The sequence below is a fragment of the Doryrhamphus excisus genome, chromosome 15, assembly GCF_030265055.1.
Source record: "Doryrhamphus excisus isolate RoL2022-K1 chromosome 15, RoL_Dexc_1.0, whole genome shotgun sequence".
In the NCBI taxonomy this organism is placed as follows: Eukaryota; Metazoa; Chordata; class Actinopteri; order Syngnathiformes; family Syngnathidae; genus Doryrhamphus; species Doryrhamphus excisus.
The window spans coordinates 11717000-11735358 of NC_080480.1; the positions used below are offsets into that span (position 1 = coordinate 11717000).

The window sequence follows — 18359 nt, forward strand, 5'->3', positions numbered from 1 at the left end:
TGTTTACTTTATAAAGTCCATGGTGGTGTCTTTTGCCTTGACATAATTGAGAAAGAGTATTTTCTTTGAAAAGGGTTATGGAAACCACCCTTGCACACCCACTTGATAGATGATGTACTTTTTCCACACCACTGTACAAACAGTTTCAAGACCATAATTTCTATGCAGTGCCGCCTCTGGCTAAATTGGGGTCCGAAGAATTTTATTGAACATCTAGATCATTATTATTATACTTTACTTGGCACGTTTAAACACTCTGAGTCTGCAAAAAAAAAACCACAATGTCAGTATAAAACAAAATAGAATTTAATGTGCAAGTCATTCACTTCACTTTGACACGCATGGGCACGCTACAGACTAACCTCTCAAGTCATATTGGGGAAAAAAAAGGTAATCACATAACGATAAAACGATCTGCAGTGTTCATAACCTGAAAAAAAGGTTCAGGAGACAGTCCACTTGTAGCACATACTGTTTGCACACAAGTCGAGATTGACAAAGAGAAGCACTTAGCAGCAGTAACAAGCAGATTTAGCATACTCAATTAGAGCTGTGAGTTCTTTCATTTGTTATTTAATTTTAAAAAAAGGCACATTTGCCACATCTGAATCGGTCTGTAAAAAATATTCATACAGTATTTGTGCAGTGAACAAACTCACTGAAAAAACACATTGCACAATAAAACTACCCATGTTACACAATACAGACAATAGAAGCCCAGATCATTTTTGGACTCCACCCACTCCCTCCAGTTCAGCTACAACACAAAGCCCACCAACAACCCCCTTTGGTTGTCAGACTTGTGGACGGTTCTGTGCATTTAACTCAGAAGGCACTTCATTTAGGACACAGCAGATGCTCTGGGCGAGTGCATCCCAGGCACTGCAGGCCTGGTCCTCACCAGCACACAAGCAGCAACTGGTCCCACAAGTTCTTCAAGTAATCACACTGCTCCATCGACCAAAATGTCTGGCTGAATGGACCCAGTTTGCCTGAGATCATGTATTTGGGGTTCTGAGGCCAGTGTGTGACACTGCAGGTCTGACTGGGTCTCAACTGGCGAATGAGGAGAAGAAGAAGAAGAAGGGCTGTGCGGTAATGATGAAGAGGCTTCACATTCACCTGAGCTTTGACCCTCCTGCATTTGTTGTGACGTCTGCGTGGACTCTTGGTGATGTGTCGTGTTTGTTTTTAGTTCAGTTTGTGTTTGTGGCGCCTCCAGTTTGGCCTTTTTGGAATAGTAAGGCAGGAAAGGCCTCTCAGACGCGCAGGTCCGCATGGCAAGGTATGTGTGCATGAGCAGGTGGGGGAAACGGGATGTGAAGTAGGAGACAAAGTCGTCTGGGATGGAGCCTAGAGTCTCCTGGACTTCTGCAGGCAACTCCCGGTAATGATGTTTCTGTTGGAGGAAACACAACAGGAGGGAGCGTTAAAATGATTTTGGCCATGACTTATCATGTGACTGGGCTCTTACCTTGTTTCTCATTGCACGAAGGAGGTCTCTGACTGAGCCACCTTTGTAGGAACGGAACTTTCTCAGATCTGTGAGGCCACAAAAGCACATTTTCTTCAAAAGGAGACTGAGGGCAGCTAAAAAAAAGACAGTGCTGCAGAAAAGTGGAGACTGTGGCCTATCATTTTGCATTGTCCAAAGCTAAGGCACAGCAAGAGGATCAGCTGACCATTGGTTCCAGACCTGACCGTGATAACCATATTTCTGTGAAGCAATTTACCTTTGTTATAAATTGAATATTTTCATAGCAGGATCATAGATTAACATATGATCTTCTAATTACAGTTTTAACATTATCAGAGCCCTGTAAACATGAAATAACACCCCTATAGTTACCTCTACATTCATATTACCCAATAATATTTATTATTATTTGTTGAGGGTGTTATAAAATGTATCTATCTTGATTATAGCACTTAACACATTATACTGTCTTATAATTTTTGTATGTTTTGGTAAAGGGTACATGTTGAATACAGGAAGGAACAAACATATTAATGTTGGGTTACAGTGATTTACACGTGGTCTCATACCTGTTTGCAGTGGGACTGTGATATGCTCTCTCCAGTCACCCTTGACTACAGCCCGGCCTCCTCGCTCTAGCTGTCTCACGATTGGTCCATCTGGCGGTTCCTTCTCTATTCTGTCACTCACATCCTATGGCAACATGAAACTCCTCTGGTGAACATCTAATGTGCTAACAAGTTGAATATGGTCATACGTTTACATGTAAAGTTCATTAATAATCTACCCAAGAGGCAGAAAACTATGTACTGTATATTTTACAAAGCTGTACAGTGCAAATACCTGGAAGAACTGCAGTTCCTTCTCCAAGCTCCAGAAAAAAGGGTGTTTGAGAACACACTCTGCTGAAGGCCTCCGGTGAGGCTCCATGCTCATCATCTGCTCTGTTAGCTCTCTGGCTATGATGTCACCTGGTTAAGATCAAGGGTTAATGACATGCAGTTCATTCCAAACAAACTTTTAGTTAGTGCCCTTACTGTGTTTGTCGGTCTGCAGATGGTCCAGGCTGTATGTTCCTAGCAGTATGTTGGCTTGTCGCTGCAGGGATTTGCCAAAAGGGTGGCTACCTTGGGACACCACGTAGTAAAAAACACACCCGGCGGAAAAGATATCTACAGCACAGGTCTGAAATGTGACAGAGGAATAAAAAAGGGGATAAGTCAGAAATTCTGTACTTGTACAAATTAGCATGCATGAAGCTTCATCAGAGGCTGCATGGTGGACAAGTGGTTAGCACGCAGGCCTCACAGCTAAAACAGCCGAGTTCGATTTCACCCTCGGTCATTTCTGTGTGGAGTTTGCATGTTCTCCCTGTGCATGCGTGGGTTTTCTCCGGGTACTCCGGTTTCGTCCACATTCCAAAAAACATGCTGGGTTAATTGACGACTCCAAATTGTCCATAGGTATGAATGTGTGTGAAAGGTTGTTTGTCTATGTGTGCCCTGTGATTGGCTGGCGACCAGTTCAGGGTGTACCCTGCCTCTTGTCCAAAGACAGCTGGGATAGGCTCCAGCACCCCCCGCAACCCTCATGAGGATAAGCGGTAGAAAATGAAAGAATGAAGCTTCATCAGCTCTTCTCATTGGCGTCAATGCTGAGTGTAATTCCACAAAATTGGGGTTTAGTTTCTAAAAAGAGGCCAAGCCTGAATTTACTATGTGTCTATTTCCATATTAATTTGTCTAATGACAGAAATAAGCCCATAAAATTACATTTAACTTTTTTTTTCTTACTGGGTTGTCTTTGCAGTCCTCACTGAGTACTTCAGGGGCGATCCAGCCCTCTGTCCCCGGCACACCGGACCGTCTACTGAAACTATGGCGACCCACTGCTAACTTCTTGCACAGGCCAAAGTCAGAGATCATAGCCCGTACTCGGCCGTGGGCGTTGGGCATGGACACCAGGATGTTGTGGGGTTTCAGGTCTCTGTGGACTGCAAGTGGAGAGGTCAAAGATGAGGGCCTAAATAATAGAAATACACAACAATATTTGTTCATTTATTTGTAGAAATTACCGATGTTGAGGGAGTGCAGATGAGCCAGTCCTGACATGGTTTGCTGCAGCAGCATAACAGGCTCTAATCCGTGACGGTCAAAATCCTTCATCTCTACATACTGCACAGATCCATCACAGAGTTAAAACTCGCATCACAGCTTCATGAAAGGTCAGAAATAAATCCTGTCATGAGCAATTTTGCACCTCTTGAAGTGAAGCAGCACACAGCTCGATGGCGATGTACTGGAACTGACGGTCCCTCTCGGTACAGAAGTATCGAATGACATTCGGGTGCTCGTCCGACTCCCTCAGGAGCTGAACTTCTCGATCTGCAAAGCTGAAACACTCTGGAAGAATTCTTTTCACTGCCACTGGGCGGTTGTCAAACTGACCCCTAGCAGAGAGAACATTGTGTGTCATTGAGGAAGGGACAAGGAACAATAGCGTCATGATATCTTTTGTACGCTTACTTGTACACGATGGTGCCTTCAGCACCGTGACCCAACACTTGTTTGGGATGGAATGTTATGTTGCCCACTCTGACAATGCTGGAGTCATCCTCTACATAAGACAAGTAACAAACTGTCAAAACTGCTTCTTATACATCCAGCATTTAGGGCATGTTGGCAAATGTTTTACCTCCGTCCTCATGCTCATTGGCGGAGCTGCCCAGCTCAGAAACGGACAGATTGGAGTGGTTTGATGCACGCGGGGTGACATTTGGACTGCTGTGGTCCGAGCATTCAGATCGAGGTTGGGCCACTTCCAGGTAGTCGCCGTCTGGGGCCAAAGCAAGCCCCATGTCAGCGGCGGGGAAAGGCTGCTGCCTCTGTAGCATATCCAACCTCTCCTCCATCTGTCTCTGGAACTCCTGGTGCTGAAGCTGCTGCTGCTTGTGGACACTCTGTAACGACAGGAGACATATAATGCAAGTTCTTGAAAACGTGTTAACAATGAAAATTTACACCAAGATTATGCCTCGGTTTGTGTGCATTTGTCAACATAGCTTAGATAGCTTGAGAATAAAATACTAAATGGCACAAAAGTCTGTGGGATCTCCTAAGGGGCAAGCGTTACCGAAATAACCAATGTGCAGTGTACTACTTTTAAATATCCACTTCCAGGAAAGCAGTTGCACATTTAACTGAATTACTCTATCAAGCCACTAGATGGTAGTATCTGACTCGCCTTGGGGTAAGTGATCACAAAGGCCACCCAGCCAGCCAGTAGGAAAGTGGAGAAGATGATGGTGGCCATGTCTTTCAGCATGGAGTCCACAGAGGCCTCAGGACGGACAGTACGACCACTGATCCCGGGCTCTTGGATTGATGTGTCGGGCACGGGAGTAGAAGGTGGGGCGTCATCTATCACAACATTGTTCACCTTCTGCCAATATGAAAGAGAGGAGGCAGCGTGAGACATACTGTATATAATGTATATACACACCCTCACTTTATAATACCAGTTTATACACACCTCGTCTCCTTTCTTCTTGTTGGTAGGGGGAATAACGTTGCCTTGATTGCGAGGAAAGTTGTCAGGGAACTTTTCCAGGATCTTATTGTGAGCTTCAGGGGGTGTCTCGTGGTGGCCTGATATTAAAATGTAAGCCAAGACTTTTGTGGTAGAAGTGCAAAGAACGACAATATGGTGTTTCATTGTAGACTTATATACCCTTACCAATGAGCAGTAGGTAGTTGCGCATAAAGTTGATGCGGTGTCTCTCGCGAAGAGCAGCATTGAACTTGACGCTGGTACTCGGTGTGATAACGCACTCTTTGTCCTCGTCTGTCTCCTGGCTGTCTGGACCCTCCAGCATGGGAAAGGTGCTGCCTCGAGGCTGCACATGCAAACAAAGATTTAGGGAATTCAGAAATATTTTATTCAAGGATGATTCCAAGGATGCATCACTATTTGTTTTGGGTTTTTTTTTATTATCACCCTTGCGACAAATTAGTACTAACGGTTCTTGGGAAAGTAAATAAGAAATATGAAAGTAAACATAAAATAATATGTTAATATATCATGGTAATATATGTTGATGTCTTCCACTCACCACCACAGTGACTCCGTCATGCACCAGGGAGGGAGAGGCATACAAGCTGGTGGAGTATTTACCCACATACAAAGTGTCCCTAAAAGATGGAGAAAAAAAACCCTGAATATTCACTGATAAAAGAGATGAGACAAAACAAAAGGAAGTGAACCAGAGAGCTGCCTGAAAATGAAAACATTTTGAGCATCCCGTCAGTGGTGAACAAAAAGCGTGAATCGACCACTAAAAAAGTACTGTTTTTCATGTTAAAAATATGCAAGCAGCTGTGATTAAAGATCAAACTAAAAGAACAAAGCGGGACTGCTGAGATAACTGAATGAGATTAACAGAATAAGACACTCGGAATGCACATGAAAACAGGATTTTTAAGAATTCTATCAATTGTAGACTAATTGTGCCATGATGTTCATTCATTCATTCATTCATTTTCTACCATTTATCCTCACGAGAGTCGCGGCGGTGCTGGAGCCTATCCCAGCTGTCTTCGAGCAAGAGGCGGGGTACACCCTGGACTGGTCGCCAGCCAATCACAGGGCACAACCATGTGATTGGACAACCATTCACACTCACATTCATACCTATGGACAATTTGGAGTCACCAATTAACCTAGCATGTTTTTGGAATGTGGGAGGAAACTGGAGTACCCGGAGAAAACCCACGGGAGAACATACAAACTCCACACAGATGGCCGAGGGTGGAATTGAACTCGGGTCTCCTAGCTGTGTGGACTGCTTGCAAACCACTCGGTCGCCGTACAGCCGCCATGATGTTCAGAATATTCAAAATAAACTGGTGATACGCAACATCCTTTCCAAAATGATTGAAATGCACTCACATTAACTTGTTATCAGGCTTCTTCTCTTTTGGGAAGGGGTACTTCCACCGGGTGATTCGGCCCACCTCCCCAGACATGAAGGTGAGGTAGCGCAAAGTTTCCACAGCCACGTTAGTGTGAGGAATCTTGCGGAGGCCCTCGCGCTGCCAGATGTACATGGCCACCACCGGCGAGTTATAATTCTGCACCCACTGGACGTCGCCAGATTCGCTGTCTACTGTCACCACCAAGCCGTCGCCGTTGGACACAAAATGGGCCACCTCTGCAGGGGGCGGGGGCGAACCAGGGAGTGAGGGATCAACGTCATGTATCAGAAAAGTCCTGGTGACTTACTGTATTTGGTGTCATCATCAGGAAGGGTGGAGGCGTAGTCGGAATAAGTGGCATTCCAGCGCAACTCGCGACTTTTGGTGTCATACATCGTGATGGTATATTCTGGAGCCATGAAAACACATTCACAAGAAGAGGACAACGGAAAAGTAAAAGCATTGTTTTCCTTATGTAACATTCACAAAAGCTAGACACGGGACGGCGGAAAGCGACCGGTATCTATATCAGGGTGTGAAAGCGTACAAGTGTAAAACACGTGAAATTAAATCCTGTATTTGCGGTGCTAAGCGTGAACATGACACTTCAAACCTCATCATGAGACACCAGGCTGCAGGGGTGGAGGAAAGGGTGTCAACATGTGTGTATTTGATCAAACAAAACAAACTGACATATGAATGACCACACAGAGGAACAAAAAGGTCAGCCTGCCCTGCTAGTAGATGCCGTTTGTTTTGTTTACCTGTGCGGCCCAGATAGAGCAGAGATGAAGAAGGACACAGCATGTCAACAAAGGACGATGTCAGTGTCTGCTGCTTCTCGCCGGTCAAGAGGTCCACCACATGCCAAAGATCCTGCTTTTTACCTAAACACACACACACAAAATGATTTACCGCCTACAATAACCGATTACTTGATTAATTAAAATAGTAAAAAGTGGCGAGGCACAACATGGCGTCACCTGTTGTCACATCCCTAAAGTTATTGAAGTAACTCAATGCCTTATAGCTGATTTCTTGTGTTTCATTCTTTAGTCATTTGTGCTTGACCAGCGCTGCTGGTTGCAGTCAGAACTGCACGCCATATTGCCTAATTGCTTGAATACCTGATTAATTAACACTCAATTCTAGAAAAGCAATATTGTCCAGCACTTCATTACTGATACTGATATCAACAACTGATACTGACAGTAAATCATCAAACTTGTAAATAATTCTACACCACTGACAAGCTTGTTGCTGAGTGAAACATGTTATTACTTGGGCGCCCGTATCATTTTCGGCAGACAAGCCAATAATTATAAGAACCGAACTCATTTTTATGCAAATATGGTCCGATATTAACAGACATCCCTACACAATTCCCCCATTTAATTGCTCACTCAGCCATCCTTTTCTGATTTTGCACAAGTAACTCTTGCACGACTACTAGCTCTCTCGCCACATTTAACTCCCATTATGACTAATCCAAATTCTCAACTTTGCCTTCAGCTGATGACAAATGAAAGCGACACAGTTGACATACACAGTAATTATCATTGTTCACCTATTGTATATTCACGGCGTGAATCTGCAGGGCGGAACGCAAAAGTGACTCGAATGTGTTTACATGTCGCCAGAAGTTCACACGGAAAAGCAACACTGTGAAGTTAATGACCTCCCAAATGGAAAGATGCTTAACTTCCTGATGGTAATTGGCCTTACCCATGTAAAGGATTCCGTCCGAGCTGCGGCACGGAGACGCTTGGACCAACTCCGGAATAGTAAACGGTAATTTCTGTTTGGGAACAATGAATTAACATGAGATAACCAGAACATCCTGTTTATTTTAAGAAAATCTTGGCAAGGAGCTGCAGAATGAAGGTGCCATAACAAACAACAAGTTATCCACAGTGAGAGAATGGTGTTTCTTCTTACTGTGAGGCCTTTGTTGTTCTTTCCACCCAGAGAATACAGGCTGCCATCGTTGGGGTCGGGCAGAAAGGCTGGCCTGCAGGTTCAAAAAGAACAATCACGCTAATGACAGCTAGCAATTACTTTCAGGTGCATATAAGGGATTGTTATAGTGGGAAGTAACATCCACACATAAAATGACTTACTCTGCAACATGCGTAGGGACTTGAAGAACTGGATCTGTGAAAGAGATAAGTTGCCATTCAAGGTAAAACAACAGTTTGTGATCGGTAGTTAGGTATGACAAAGGATGCTAAAAACATCATTAAGTGGTGTGGGAAAGTGCTTGGCCTCTTCCTGACTTCTTATTTTGTTGCATGTTTGTCACACTTAAGTGTTTGAGATCATCTAAGAAATATGAATGTTAGTCAATGACAACTGAACACAAAATGCAGTTTTTAAATGAACCTTTTTTTTATTATTAAGGGAGGAAAAAATGCCCGCACTTGTTAAACTATCAGTGTGGAAAAGGTTACAAAGCCATTTCTAAAGCTTTTAGGAAAATTACCCCATGTGCGCAGCGACAACTCATCCAAGAGGTCACAAAAGACCCCACAACAAGAAGGAACTGCCTTACTTAAGGCCAGTGTTCATGACTCCACCATAAGAAAGACACTGCACAAAAAGAACATTAAAGCTTGTCTCAATTTTGCCAGAAAACACCTTGATGACCCCCCCCCCCCAAAAAAAAAAAAACTGTGGGAAATTACTCTGTGGTCTGATGAGACAAAAGTTCAACTTTTTGGAGGATGTGTGTTCAATTACATCTGGTGTAAAAGTAACACCGTATTTCAGAAAAAGAACATCATACCAACAGTAAAATATGGTGGTGGTAGTGTGATGGTCTGGGCCTGTTTTGCTGCTTCAGGACCTAGAAGACTCGCTGTAAATAAATGGAACCATGAATTCTGATGTCTACCAAAAAACCACTGCAGGTGACTATCTGGTCGTCTGTTGGTGACCTCAAACTGAAACCAACTTGGGTTCTGCAGCAGGACAATGATCCAAAACACACCATCAAGTCGACCTCTGAATGGCTAAAGAAAAACAAAATGAAGACTTTGGAGTGGCCTAGTCAAAGTCCTGACCTGACCTTAAAAAGGCACTTGATGCTCAAAAACCCTCCAATGTAGCTGAATTACAACCATTCTGCAAAATGAGTGGGCCAAAATTCCTCCACAGGGCTGTAAGAGACTCTTTGCAAGTTATAGCAAACACTTGATACTTGAACTAACACTTACAGTATGTGTGACAAACATTCAAAAAAAAAAAAAACAGGAAGGAGCCAAACACTTGTCAAAATATTCTTCACCTAAATCAATGTGAGAGCATTGTGAGAACGGCTAGATGACAAACAGTACACTTTCCTAGTGTGAACATACAGGGCGTGGACCAGATGGTGCTGATCTCTTTAGAGGTGCCCAGAGGGGTTAACAATTATAGTCTGTGTAAGGGGGTTGGGTGGTGTAGGATTACCTGACGGTGGTCAATACGTGTTTGGTTAAACGTGCGTCACTAATCGTGCCGTTTAATTGCAAAGGGTGGTTAAAAAAAAAATCTGTGTTGCACTTTTAAGCCAAGAAGCATAGTGGGAGTGGATTTGTCATGATCCATGGAGGATTTTTTTGTTCTCGGTCTTCCTCACAAAACATGTACTGTATGTCCACAACACCGGTCAATTCACATTCAGTAGATCTGCCAGAAAAACAGATGGTGTGTAGGCAACTGCATTGTGATTATTAATGATTTGAACCTGGCGGACGTTGGTGTGTCTTGGGTTTTCCATCGTTAAAAAGAAGTCAGTGGGAACATGTAAATTGCTCCTGCATTTGTGCAAATTTCCATTTTTATTGGAATTACACACAAGGTTGCACAAAGTCTCCAGAATTTGAACCAGCATCAAAGTATTAACAGTGAGCATGTTGTCATGAATGACGTCACGTGAAACCACGATACACCTGAATTTAGTCACTTTACTTACTGTCTTTCATTTAATTTTTTGCAATGAGGCGTTGCGTTCAAAGACACTAAGTACAGTATATAATTGATACCAAGTGCCATTCCCAGGAGGACGAGAGACATGTTTGCGAGTTGTTGATACATCTACGGTGTTGGAATTGCACTGCTGTTGATACGTACAGGTCAGTATGATGTTATAAAAGAACGTCACACCCTGGTGGGGGCGCTATTGTGCCTCCATCTGTCGTCATAACATGGTATGCATGTGCTACTTACTCTAAAAATGTTAACAGAATTAAATGAAATAAATTAGTTACCATCTCTGTGTGGAGTTTGCATGTTCTCCCCGTGCATGCGTGGGTTTTCTCCAGGTACTCCGGTTTCCTCCCACATTCCAAAAAACATGCTAGGTTAATTGGCGACTCCAAATTGTCCATAGGTATGAATGTGAGTGTGAATGGTTGTTTGTCTATATGTGCTCTGTGATTGGCTGGCGACCAGTCCAGGGTGTACCCTGCCTCTTGCCCAAAGACAGCTGGGATAGGCTCCAGCACCCCCCGCGACCCTTGTGAGGCAAAGCGGTAGAAAATGAATGAATGAATGGAATTAGTTACCACCATGTATGCACTATTTTTGACTGCCCGACTGTTACAGTGGCTCACTTCTTTATACACTTGTAACAGTTAAGAATGTTACAGATGTTTCTGTAATGACAATTTTAGGTTCTACTGTATTAAAGCCCTTCTCCTTGTCTTGACAAGACACGAAAAGAAAAGAATGTAGTGTAAGGATCACAAAAACAACAAATAGCAAAGTCTATCTTATCTAATGCAAGTCCACAGTGCGCAGGGCCGTCCACGAGCACAGAAACTCGCCAGGTTGCTCGCCCTTGCCCACTCCTGACCTTGATTCCAGGCTATATTTGCCCCTCTCGCTGTTAATCATTACACACGTTCCATATTGTCAACAGAACATCTCACGGCATTACTCAAGTGCACCCCAAACACCAGTCGTAGTAATCCTGGAAACTCTTTCATGAGCAAACTTACAACAAACGATAAGGCCAAGAAAGTCAATAACAAGAATACACATTTAGATAAGTAAATACTTGAATATGTGCAAGGAAATCATTGAGCACTGAAAGATATTGTTAATGTCAACATTTAGTGTAACCTTACAGTTGAAAAATTGGTTGCATTCAACTCGATATATTCTTTATCTCCAGAAACAATCCACAATCTGCGTACAATACAACCACCCTCTCACCTTCTTTCAGAGTCCATTTGATTGAACCAGATTTCTTGCTCACGGCATGCAGGTTCCCATCCAGGGTGGACACAAAGAGCAGGTTTTCCGGGAGAGACACTGTGGTGGCGCTGCAAAACCCCTGAAGAGATCAAATAAATAGAAGAGACACATGTATCTTCTATTTTACAAGAGACACATGTATATGTATCTTATATACATATATATATATATATCTTATATAAATAACTATATATATATAAATAATATCTGTATAAATAAATATATAAATAGATTAATAAATTAATTTATGAAATCCACAATTCAAGTTGATGAGTCCATCTGAAGACTTTGTGTCAGACTTTCTGAACCTCAGAGTGGTCCAAAATTCCATACATCGGTTTCAGAGTTTCATACTCAACACTATTTACAAAACACATTATGATGGGACTGGTTGGTCCATAAAAATGACATCCATGTGTGTTATGACCACTTAAGCAAATTAGACAATGATGTTATTGTCATGAGGACTGTACTCGCTTTTCTGCGATACGGTATACGTTAACTCGATTCATTCCATAGCGAGTGAACCACATGACTTGGTTTATTTCATCGTATTTTGTTTACTTCATTATTTTGGGTGGCCCACGTCTACAAACCAAAGCCGGAAAAAGAAATTGCACAATGTTGTTTTTTTCTTTGCAACAAGAAGCAGAAAAGAACATCCTTCCCTTGCTGAACCTCAGTGGTAATGATTGAAATCTCTCACTAATCCCCTTCAACAGTCCTCGGGGGGGGGGGATTACCCATCTATAATTACAAATACACTCATCTCAGCGTTTAGCTACTTCTGATGGGTGGAAGCGGGTGGCGGTCAGAGTAGAGGATGAGGATTTCAAGCGCTCTTAAGCCCGACAACAAATAAGCCCCCTCCCAAGAGCTGCTAAGACCTGGCATGAGCACAAATGCAACCACCGACTCACCCGGGACAGGCCTCTTGGGTGCCATCACTCCCATTATGGAAGCACTATTAAAAAGACTGTTTCACCCTGTGTGCCCTTGAGTTCAAGCACAAAAACAGAAAGGAGCAAGACTATAAATTAGTGCTGGTATGTAACATGGAAGAACCTGCTGTAATCTCACATCCTATTCCAGTATGTATGTCAACATGGTGCACCTGTGACGCTTCCCACTAACACACAGCATAACACAACTGTATTTGGACTCTACGCTAGGTATGTGGATGATCAGATCCAGTATCTGTGTCGGGTTCCAATACCAACGTATCAGAAATTGCTGATGCCACATTTCCAATCCATGAACCACATCTTCTTCTAATGGGATGTTGCTACAAAACCCTCATCCTTGTATAATAATCTTATGCTTATATTAAAGCGGTAAAACAACTGACATCCAGCATGAGCCTCAAACACACAGCTAACACGGCCACGCTAGCATGCTCTGCTAAACTAAGTCAACCCTGTGTGTTATTTTTGCCAACTTTTGCCAATGTTTCGACATTTTTACTTCATTTTTCCTTAGTGTTTGTTATGAGATTCCTCCGCATTTGAAAACATGTGAATCGGTGCATCCCTACTTAAACCAATGTGTTTGTTTCAGCCACAGGCCTACGCCCACTCATAACATCAAACATCTGAAAGATTTTCTTGGCAGCAAAAAAAAATGCAGTGACATCTGTTCCAAGTTAAGATTCTCATATGCTCATCATCGACAACGGTATACACGTCTAGTTCTTGTGTAAGATGGTTTCATAATACTGAAGAACAGGGTGGCTCCAACATCTGTGATTTTCAGTTTCCTTATCTGGAGTCAGGCCAGACTTTTAGCTCAAGCACTCTAGTCAGTGTTCCCTGAACACCAAAGTTCTCAGCAGGGTCAAGTGTCACAGTGCTGCATCGGCAACCAACTAAAACGGACAACTATTCCTATAGTATTAAAAAAACGGTATTTCACTGGCAGGTTATTTGGTTGACAACAAGGTCCTAATGTGGCATTTTGGGAAGAGTAACGTAAAAAACTTTATCCGACACTCACAATGCACCATTGCTGCTCTAATGAGCTACTTGTCGTATAAAACAACAATGGAAACAAAAATAGATACAAATATTGTCACACCATCCACACTCCTGTGATTATAGCCTATTGTCCGTTTCCCTTAAGGGCTGTGCAAAGCCGACAGTCCCAATGTTTAACTTCCTTCACATTCATAACACACACTCATAATACAAAATGTGTGAAAGTATTAGCAACAGGTACAGGTGCACCTACTAAAGTGTCAAGTCAGCAGAAGTTATCATCACGGCAGCAGCCTGCATGTTTCTGCCATGTATTTACCCTGGATCGGAGCGCTTTAAGCAAATGTCAAAGAGTCTTTATCAGCAGCGTGGTGTTGTTTCAGTGGAGCGTGTCACGTGTTGGCAAGCTCAGTCGCAGCACAACCAATCTGCAGCTGTGATAAGATAGCCCAAGAACACAACTACAATCTTACAAGTTAAAAAGTGGCAGTCTTATGATTTTTGTTTTAGAATATGAATGGCAAATTTGGAATTAGAAAAAGCTGGACTTTTGCATGAACAGTTTTCATATAAAAATTAATTACATGGGGTTGTACTTTTTATGAAAATACAATTTGTGTTTTATGAGGAATAAAGTGGTAATTACCCGAGGATAATGTACTATTGACATATAGTACAATATGAGGCAAATATTAATATGTTTAATATTAATATGAAACAACAATGTAATTTTCCACAATGAGGTTTGAATATTACAGAAGCAATAATTTTATGGGCTTGAACTTTGAAGAGCAATAATGTCATTTACAATGCAAAAATATTACACAGAATAAAGCAAACATTTTATTATTTATTTTAAAAAATGCTATTTTGCTATTTCATAAGAATAGAGTTGTAATTTTATGACAAAGCTTTTAGCTTGAATACTACAAGAAAAATATCATCCTTTTAAGAAACAAAGGTTTGAATGGAGAAAGTCATAATTTCATGTGAAGATGCAAATAAAAAAAAAAGAAAACTGAGGACAACTATTAAGACCATTGTAGTTTGGAAATGTTCGCCAATTATTCAAAAAATGCTCATCGGCATCCTTACTCCGGGTACCTTTGAGCAAGGCACCCAACCTGTCTGGGAAAATAATAGCAAGTTGATTCAACAAGAAAAAAAGGGGGTTAGTGAAATGGGGATCTGATCTAACGCGCAAAATGATTGTGTGACTTCCTGTGTAAAAAACAGCAGTTAGTCACTTCCCTAAATTAAAATACTGCACTATACTACTCCTTGTACTTATTAAAATACATGATACATGCATGCAGGTGGGGTCTCACCTGGAGAGCCCACCTGCGTGCAACCCGGAAATCTTGCTAGGGGTCCAACAATGTACACCATCTGAAATCCAAAGTCTCCTTAATGACGTCATCTCATCATCTGTAAGATGCTGTACGTAAAGTTGCTGCATCCCCTTTAATTAATTATTCATTTGTTAGCAACTGCCTAGTTTTGGGGGGTGGGGCTGGCACCTTGAACTTCTCCTGACTGTCCTCCCTTATAGTGCACTTATCATAAAATAATTACAGTGTAATTCTTGAATTCATAGTCTTCCCTAAAGCTCTTCACACGTTAGTAGTAGCTAGTTGTGTTTGGACTGACTCTACGCACCGTTAATAAAAGTAAACAGGCATGGCAGCGGGTCACATCACATTGCATTACTGTGTTTCGGCTTTGTGATTGAATCAACATAAATGATAACAGACGTTGGTTTGACGGTAAAACTGGTTCTGTCCTAGTCTATAAAAATGAATCGACTCAAGCATTTATGACGAGCAGCCACATTGCAGCCCAAACAACATAAGTGCAAAAATACTATCAATAACTAGATTACGTTTGAAAACAATACGAAGAATTAATTGAGTTATTGGTTTCCTAACTTTTAAAGTGCAATAGCAAAACAAGCTAGCGATAGCCTCCTTCTGTCACGATTACAGGCAGTGTTCATTGTCGAGCTAACAGGCAACATTGACGTGAAAATATAATTCACAAGTGACTAGATTTTTTAATAAATATAACACATGCGTAACACTCAGAGAAACAGTCATAAGGCATAACTGCGGAGTGAGTTAGCCTTCTTACCTTTTGTGGTATGGCGGCGAGGTAAAGCCAAATGCACCACACCAGGGCCCGTCTGCTCACTATCCAGTCCATAATTGGATGTCTAAAACCGAAGACAACTAGTTTTGGTGCTTTGTGCACTCCATAGATAACGTCAAGTGTTTTGAGACGCTTTAACAAGCCTTGAAAAAAGCATTGTGGGCCATAAGCGGCGAGTTTGCTCTTCGCTTCCTGAAATGAAACCTGTGGGGGTGGGACTTGTGTCGACGTTCAACGGTAGTGGAGGAGGGGTGGCAGTGGAGAGGCAAAGTCAGCCAATAAGAGGACAGAACACGCATGCCGGAAGCGGTATAAACGGGCATACGAAGCTTCCGGTTTCATTGTGGAAGACAAGAACGCACGCTTCTTAGACAGCTGCAATAGTAAGAAGCGGTGTGGTTTACTATGGCGGTTAAATTCGTGATATGCTTGTTTTCTAGTGGCTTTTGTGACACGTGAAAAGTTGTTGGGTTATTTGAAAAAAGCAACTAAGCACTCATTTGTCACATGTTGCGTCATTCTGCGTGACCAGACCGCAACGCTGGAAAAACGTGAAAGGTAAGCAATTGTCTTTAATGTCAACAGAAATAATTTATATCGCGAAGTGTGTATTATTAGTTATATCATTTATTTTTACTAATAGTTGTATTTTTAGGAATGAATGTCAGATCGCAGGGAGCATGGCTAGCCACGTGGCTAAGTCGAGCATGGCCTACCACGTGTCTTCATGAAGCGTAAGTAAATTTTCAAAATAAAAGTTCCTTGTGGTTGAACATGATGATTTTTGTGCGTTAGACTTCTGATATGTAATGAAGTCAACTACAAAAACTGATTCGACCAATCAGAAATCAATAGCCATCTCTTATATCTGACTTACTAATTGCTTGCATGTATTGTCTTACAGGAAATTGGCCTTGATGTCTTGAAGTCCGCTGCTTGACACAAAGCAAAGTAAATATTTAAATAAAATACTCTCCCCAAAGTACTTGCTTATTTTTCCTGTTTTGAAACTCATTCAGCACCACGCTTCAAACATGACTATTTTGGTGTGACTTTGTTATAGCGGGGTTTTTTGGGCCTTTAGTGTGACAAAAATGAATGTTTGTGATACACCATAGCAATACTATTGTAATGTCAAATTAAATAAAAGCACTTAATTCTAGTCTGCGCAAATACTCTTGACACCAGTGCATCTATCCACGTAAAATTACAGCAAAACTGATATGATACAGTTCTTCAGCGCAGAAAGGATTTTTATTGATCCACAAATGACCTGAACCATAACATTCTGGCATCACTGAACACAACAGCAATGTTTTATCATGACAGTAATGGCACACTTCAATGGTGGCAAAACAAATGGTCGTGGTTCACTCGGGAGGAATGTTTGCTTACTATAAAGGCACTTTCTGCCTCGTACACTTCACCGACACATATCGAAAACATAAGTCACGTGTAAAGCGATGGATTCATGAATTAAGATGTTGCTTTTGTCATTTTGGCTTACAGTACAGAAACATCCGCAAAAAGCATCGGCATTAACATAAATAATGGCTAAAATCCAGTAAAACAGCATGTTTGTTCGACTTATTCCATTGAAATAAATGTGCACCCTGCAGGTGTTCCATCCTTGATAAACCTGCACTGCACATGTAAGTGCGCCCTCTGTAGGAAACAGTCAGTAATTTACTGAGCTGACACCATTAGGCCAGAATGCATTGATAACAGCAACACATGATTTTGAATAAGATAAGTTGCTGAGAAGCACAAGTGAATGAGCGACTCTTAGAAATACATTCATCAGACTTCGGAAAGGTTTAGCTGCTGTGTCCGCACGTACATTTTCAGACCTTTTTACGCATTACAGTTGAAAGCCTAAGTGTGTACTACATCCTGCAGTTGGTAACATGCTCTCTTTTTCTATCTTTGTTGAACCGTTTGCATATACGTACCAGGCACAGGCTCTCCACGTGCGTACATACAGAGACATGGGGGTACTTCTCAAATCTTTTTTTCTTTCAAATGTTTGCTGACGAACACACTTTTAGCGAAAGGTCACAAAAATATACATTGTACAACTCCAAATGTTTGGTGCCGCTGTACATCACAGGTTGAATGGTTCCTATTGTTGAAATCCAAATGGCTATTTTTCAAAGGGCCATACCACACAGAGTCTAGACACGCCCCCAACATGGCCACAAGTGATGGCGAAGCTTCAGGTGCGGTACTGATATTCCTATATTGCCATGGCGAAAAGACAAGACGCTCCAGGCTGTCTTTCACATGTACAAGACCTCAGACTCCTCCGGTTCTGGGCCCCTCAAGGCATCGTTTGAGTTGGCAATGGAGCTGGCATTTGAACGCGTGTCCATGGCAGAGTGCATTATGGGGAGCCACACATCGTCCATGTTTGGCATGACAAATATTTTCTGTTGAAGGACAAACACATTGTACTAAATACTTATTTGCAAAAGCACATTGACTGGAGGCTTTAATGCATAGTATATTATTTACTCAACTACAGAGAGTACTAGGTGTCTTATTAGG

The 18359-nt window shown here is 42.0% G+C and overlaps 2 protein-coding genes and 1 long non-coding RNA gene across 12 annotated transcripts in view; 1 reads left to right on the forward strand and 2 right to left on the reverse strand.

The window, feature by feature from the left end:
- Positions 1-288: 288 nt before the first annotated feature.
- LOC131103082 (serine/threonine-protein kinase/endoribonuclease IRE1-like) lies at positions 289-16036 on the reverse strand. Its single transcript, XM_058049006.1, has 22 exons — positions 15795-16036; positions 11650-11770; positions 8571-8604; positions 8389-8461; positions 8176-8248; positions 7215-7337; positions 6758-6859; positions 6425-6686; positions 5589-5667; positions 5213-5372; positions 5009-5124; positions 4721-4918; positions 4172-4436; positions 4003-4093; positions 3737-3926; positions 3552-3651; positions 3271-3470; positions 2515-2662; positions 2321-2448; positions 2047-2170; positions 1475-1542; positions 289-1399 (listed from the first exon to the last, which is right to left on the reverse strand). Exons 1-22 carry the CDS (start codon positions 15864-15866, stop codon positions 944-946), a joined length of 3183 nt encoding a protein of 1060 aa, XP_057904989.1. The 5' UTR covers positions 15867-16036; the 3' UTR covers positions 289-943.
- A 105-nt stretch (positions 16037-16141) lies between these two features.
- On the forward strand, positions 16142-16797 carry LOC131103112 (uncharacterized). The gene is made up of 3 exons (XR_009119549.1): positions 16142-16370; positions 16468-16546; positions 16717-16797. It is a non-coding gene; the product is annotated as an uncharacterized LOC131103112 (long non-coding RNA).
- Positions 16798-17055: 258 nt separating this feature from the next.
- The window catches only part of tex2 (testis expressed 2), a 48649-nt gene continuing 47345 nt past the window's right edge, over positions 17056-18359 (reverse strand). For all 10 annotated transcript variants that reach the window (XM_058048995.1, XM_058049003.1, XM_058049001.1 and 7 more), the window contains one exon: positions 17056-18241. In XM_058048995.1, the coding sequence (XP_057904978.1) occupies positions 18092-18241 (150 nt within the window). In that variant the 3' untranslated portion in view covers positions 17056-18091. The remainder of the gene's footprint in view (positions 18242-18359) is intronic.